This window comes from Gracilinanus agilis, chromosome 6, assembly GCF_016433145.1.
Source record: "Gracilinanus agilis isolate LMUSP501 chromosome 6, AgileGrace, whole genome shotgun sequence".
In the NCBI taxonomy this organism is placed as follows: domain Eukaryota; kingdom Metazoa; phylum Chordata; class Mammalia; order Didelphimorphia; family Didelphidae; genus Gracilinanus; species Gracilinanus agilis.
In genome coordinates this window covers 91,277,448-91,283,447 of record NC_058135.1, presented here as the reverse complement: position 1 = coordinate 91,283,447, position 6,000 = coordinate 91,277,448, and the positions used below count along the sequence as shown (strand labels likewise).

Below are 6,000 nucleotides of genomic sequence, written 5' to 3'. Positions count from 1 at the left end.
TACTTGGGCCTCTAGATGTTAGAGTGAATGGAATACCAGCCCCAGAGTCAGGAGGATCTAAGTTAAAATTCTTCTCAGACACTTACTAGCTATATGTCCTCCTGCAAGTCACTTTGCCCCATTTGCCTCAGTTCCTTATCTATAAAATGATATGGAGAAGGAAATGGCAAACCACTTGAGTAGCTTAGCAAGAAAACTCAAAATGGGATCATGAAGAGTCAGAAGCTACTAATCACCTGAACAACAAATAACTTGGTCCACTGGCATATTGGTTATGAAGTAGTATCACTTTTGGAGACATTCTATCAACAATTTTTTGATAACCTTGGTATTAGAGGACAGAACTAACACTTCCTTTGTGGGCCAATTGTTGTTTATTAGACTTGGTCTGTATATGCTAAATATTTTTTAAAACATGAATTAACTTAAAATGAAGTAGAGACATGATTGGGGTTGTAGACTCGAAACAACTACACCAATGCAACTATCAATAATATGTAAATAAGTCTTCATTGAAGACACATGTTAAAACCCGTGGAAATACGTTTTGGCTATGGGGAGGGGTGAAGTGGGGATGAAGGGGAAAATAAAAACATGAATCATATAACCATGGACATTTTTTCTAAAAAAAAAAATATTTAAATCAGAAGAAAAAAAATAAAACGAAGTAGAACTTCTTAAATGATGTTGCAGTGTTGTATATTTTTATGTTCTTTATAAAAAGTTGTTAAGAAGCTAGTAGTAATTAATGCTAAGTAAATAACTGTTTTCCCCAAGGGCCCTTGTTTGACACTTACCCTCCCAGATCCTACTACCAGACTCTGTATTCCAGAGGGTACAAGAGAGCCCTTCAACCATACCCCTGCTTTCTTGCTGCTCAGCTTTTATCAGGATCTCCTCCTTCCCCAAGGTCATTTCCGTAGGCCAATGTTGGTGAACTTATGGCATGTGTGCTGGAAGGGGCTGCTCCTTTCCCCTTCTCCATGCACTCATTTCTCATATCACCTTCCCTTCTGCCCAGCAGCCCAATGGAAGCACTTTGCCTCTCTCGTGTGGGATAGGGGCTCACATGTGGCATTAGGGTGCAGTTTGGGTACTCAGTCTTTAAAAGGTATGCCATCACTGCCCTAGGCCCTTGGCTTCTAGCTGGACATGGTCATTAATACTACTTGGCATGAGCAGAAAAATCATCAAATGTAATCTATTTGGTAAAGATGGAGGACTATCAGGCCTGCCATCTTACTGGATGCTAAAGATTTTCCAAAGGACCTTATCATCTGTCCTGCTCTTGTGCTCTTTGTACTCCATGGCTTTTTTGCCCTCCTGTCCTGCAGCTAAATTTCTCTTATATATGTTTTCTTCTCTAATTAGGATGTGAACTCTGAGATTCAAAACTCTCATTTTTTCAATTTGTATCCTCAGTGCTTAGGGTATAATAAGTGCTTAATAAAAATTGTTCCATTTAATTCTGTTTTATAAGATTACTGAGAAGAACTTTTATACTAAAAAGATGGAACCAAATCTTAAAACTGTCAATTTGTAGACAAATAGTTTTTTTTAATTGCAGGTTATGATTATTCATTGGATGAAATTTACAAGGACTTAACTTTTTACTTTGCATCCTTCAGGTATCCTATCAAAGTCCTATTTAAATATTTTCTGAAACTTAGATTCACATTAATTAAGATTGTTCAAATAAGTTAGATTTTACTACATTTCAGAATACACTAACAAGAAGTAACTCCTTGTGAGGTTTTTTCTTGATTTCTTTATGAATGTTATACATAGAAAACCTACTTTGTATATTTTATGTTCTTTAGTGGATAGATCTTTTTGTTTTGAGCTTCGTTATTGGCAGCATGAATTTTCAGTGTTAAGTCTATTCATTTAATTTTCAACAAATATTTATGAGTGTCTTTCTGTATCAGGCATTGTGGAAGCATTATAGCAACGATGACAACATGAAATGGTTGCCACAGTCTCACAAAGATGTATAAACTAGTAGGAGAAATAAATGGAAAATGGTAATTGGCTTACTGTGTTAAGTGCCATAAAAGTCACGAACCAAAGTACATCAGGAAAATTAATTGGAAGTTCAGACATTTACAATTACTTTTTTCCCCCCTTTTTTAAAGGTGAAGCCAAGCCAGAATTTATACTTTTAGATAATGGCAACTGGTGATTTAAAAAGAAGCTTACGAAATCTAGAACAAGGAATTCGATTGCTTGGTTATCCTAGAGAGGTGGATTATTCAGGGTAAGTTACAGCAAAGTACTTGAATCGATTTATTTTAAAGTTATGATTTTATAGATTAATTTTAGAAAAATTGACCTCTACAAGAGTAGTGGAGTGATTGAAGAGAAATACCATGGTATGGATACTATTTAAGTTGATCTTGATAAAGTTGACATTTAACTGCAATTTGAAGAACTTGAAATGTTTGGCCAACTGACAGTTTTATACAAATTTATGAAAACAAATTTTTTTTTCAATGTTGCATAGTTTCCTCATGCAACTTTAAGAGTCAGAGGTAGAGAAGGGCTCCTTAAAAACTCATCTAACCTCTTCTTTTCTCTTCTTTTCTTCCTTTCTCCACCCCCATCATCTAAATTAGATATTTTTTATTATATTTTAAAAATATCTTCAAAAGCATGAGATTTTACAATCTCTTTTAAAATCCTACAAAAGTTTGTTGATGCCTTAAAAAAACACTTTTCTTCCTGTTGATTTATCTCTTTAAAAAACAAAAACAATTAGGCAAAATTTACTGACATACTGGGTCTAACAGCATATGCAGTATTCCGTACCTTTAATAGTCGGTCTCTCTGCTAAGAGGAAGATAATGAGTATCATCATCATCTATTCTCCAAGACCAAGGCTTCAGTGAATCTGAATTCTGCCTTTTAGTAATATCTTAATTTCTATTATTGTAATCATTGTGTATATTGTTTTCCTGGATTCACTTTTCTTGACATCAATTCATGCATATCCTCACATATTTCTCTAAGTTGCACTTATTTATTATTATAGCTAAATAATTTTTACTTTAATATGCTATAATTTGTTCAGCCATTCTCCAGTCAATAAATTTTTTCTTTTTTCCAGTTATTTTGCTATAATAAAAAGTTATGTTCTGAAAATTTTATCTTTGGAACATTTCTTTATGTCTCAACTTCTCTGGGACTGTCAAAGATGGTGGCATTACTATGTTAAGCGATGAACATTTATCAACTTTAAGAAAAAATTCAAGATTGTTTTTCAGAACAATTAGACCATTTCGTATGTGTATTGCTGTATATCTACTCCAACATTTTGACTACTTGCATCTTTATCATCTTTTCTGATTTGATGGTTTTTGGATGTGAAGTAAAATTTCAGGAGTGTTTTGTTTTCATCTCTGCTATTCTTCATGATCTGAAGAATTTTCCTTTCTCTTTTCTTTTTTTAAACCCCTACCTACAGTTTTAGTAAGTATGGGTTCCAAGGCAGAAGAGCAGTAAAGACTAGGCATTGAAATTTAGTTGACTTGCCCAGGGTTACACAGTGAAGAAGTGTTTGAAGCCAATTTTAAACCCAGTACCTTTGGTCTCAGTGGCTGCTGCCTCTATTGTCTTTCTTGCATTTACCTGACCAACTGTACTCTTGTTCAGTTAAACTATTTCTTCTTGTTAATCTAAATATTCTCATTATTATAATCCATTGTATTCTATTTATCTGACCATAATCACTTAAAATCACTTCCCATGCCTTACTTCTAAACCTATTCTTTATCCTCAAGGTGACCTTGAATACCTGCCCTCCTCAATTTCTCCTAAGCTCTTCCTGGCTTTTACATAACTCCTTTCCCAATATTGACCCTTTGTTAAGCAGATCAGTATTATACTATTTACACAATTCTCTCGAATTCCTTTCTGCCTTGTCCATTTACCACTTTTATGCCTTGTTTCCAGTTATTAATTTATTTTTGTATTTTTTCATACCAGACCAATAGTTTTTTCTATTTTATTATTTATTTTTGACATTCATTTTTTAAAAAAATTCTGAGTTCAGGGTTTTATCCTCCCTTTCACCCCTCTCATCTACCCATAGAGAAGATAAAAAATGTGATACCAATTATATGTATGAATTCAGACAAAAATATATTTCCATATTAGCCATGTTGCAAAAAGGAAAAAAAATATGAAAAAATTATACTTCACACTGTTCCATCAATTCTTTCTCTGGAGGTGGATAGCATTTTTAATCACAAGTTCTTTGTAATTGTTTTAGATTATTGTACTGATCATCATAACCAAGTCATTCACAGTTGTAATAGGGAAAAATTAGATATTTTATATATATATACATATATACACACACACACACATATATATATATATATTAATATGTGGTCACCAGGAATCAATCAGATCTAGATTGATTCCATAATTAAAACAGACCCAAGTCAGGATGGGTTTTATGGTAGTTTACTTACAGATTTGGGAAGGTAGAAGGTAGGGAGAGAGAGAGACAGAGAGGAGGAGGAGAGGAGAGAGAAGAGAGAGAGAGAGAGAGAGAGAGAGAGAGACAGACAGACAGGCTGGACTGGACTGGACTGGACTGGACTGGCAGAGGCTGGATGGAGTGGGGGTTAAAAGGCTAATTAAACTAGGCTACTAGTCACAAGGCCTTAGCAATTAGAGGCAAAGAAGCCTGCTTAAGGCAGAGATTCTGGAAATGCCAAGGTAGGCCAAAGGAAGTCAGCCTAACTTACCCACCTGACAATTCAGAGGGGAAGCTGCCTGAGGTCTCAGCCCAGATCCTTCAGCACCAAGGTCAAAGCGTGAACTGCCTCTACTGTAAGTTACCATAATACTTGAAGAGATAGCATCTTTAGTCACTTCCTGGGGGTCCACCTCTAATTCAGGTGGACAAATGGCAGTCCCTTGTTTTTGATTTGTTACTTATTGTTATGTATGAGTAACTCATCTCCCCTCCCCACTAAGGGAGGTGGGGTTGATATTATCTCTGATGGCTAGAGTTTTAACTATGAATGGGGGTGAGCTAATTCCATTTACACACAGTCATTGTACAATATTGTTGTTACTCTATAAAGTGTTTTTCTGGTTCTGCTAACTTCACTACATAAGTTCATTAGTTAATTTTTTCTGAAACAGTCCTATCATCTCTGGTGTGAGTACTTGCTGAACCCTTTTCAGGGCACCCACCTTTGGCATCCACCTGGCACTCAACTCTTACTTATGGCTCCAAGTAGCATGTACCTTGGCCACATCCCAGGAAACTATCTTAGTAGATGAACTAAATCTGGTTAAAGATAACAAACAGGTTTGCTGTGAGTTAGGATTTCTACCCAAAGAATGTTAAGATTTCCTCCAGTGGAATGGGCAAATGAGAACAGTTTAGAACAGTTTGTTCATTGGCCAGGAATGCAGTGGAACAAGCTACTGTATAGTACTCAAGAGTCTGGTCAGTCATTCATTGCATCCCTACCCATCACCAGTTATCCTGACTTTTGTCTTGCCATTGAACCTTGATGACTCTAGAAGAGTAAGAGTAAGGTTGATGACCTTTTTCAAATCTGTCTCATTTAAATGCAATTCATGGGGGGCAGCAGCTTGGGTGGCTCAGTGGATTGAGTGCCCAGCCTAGAGATGGAAGTTCAAATCTGGTCTTAAACACTTCCTAGCTATGTGATCCTGAGCAAATCACTTAACCCCCATTGCCTAGCCCTTACTCCTTCTGCCTTAGGGTAAGGGTTTTAAAAAAAAATAATAAATGCATTACATGTCACGCCAAGTCATAAAAATATTATCCTGTGATGTCATTGGTACTCTTCAAAAATGAAGAACAACCACAGCAGCAATACCATAATTTTGTTGAGCCATTCCTCATTTGATGAACATTCCTCTCAATTTCTAATTCTTTGCAATCACAGAAAGAACTACTATAAATATTTTTGCAGTACTAATAGTTTTGATCATGAGGTCTATTCCCTTTAC

General features: G+C 35.6%; 1 protein-coding gene across 1 annotated transcript in view; it reads left to right on the top strand.

Annotated features, from left to right (window-relative positions):
* Positions 1 to 2,168: 2,168 nt before the first annotated feature.
* CEP44 (centrosomal protein 44) overlaps positions 2,169 to 6,000 on the top strand; it is a 45,394-nt gene continuing 41,562 nt past the window's right edge. The window contains exon 1 of the mRNA XM_044680563.1: positions 2,169 to 2,257. Coding sequence (XP_044536498.1) covers positions 2,169 to 2,257 — 89 coding nt within the window. The remainder of the gene's footprint in view (positions 2,258 to 6,000) is intronic.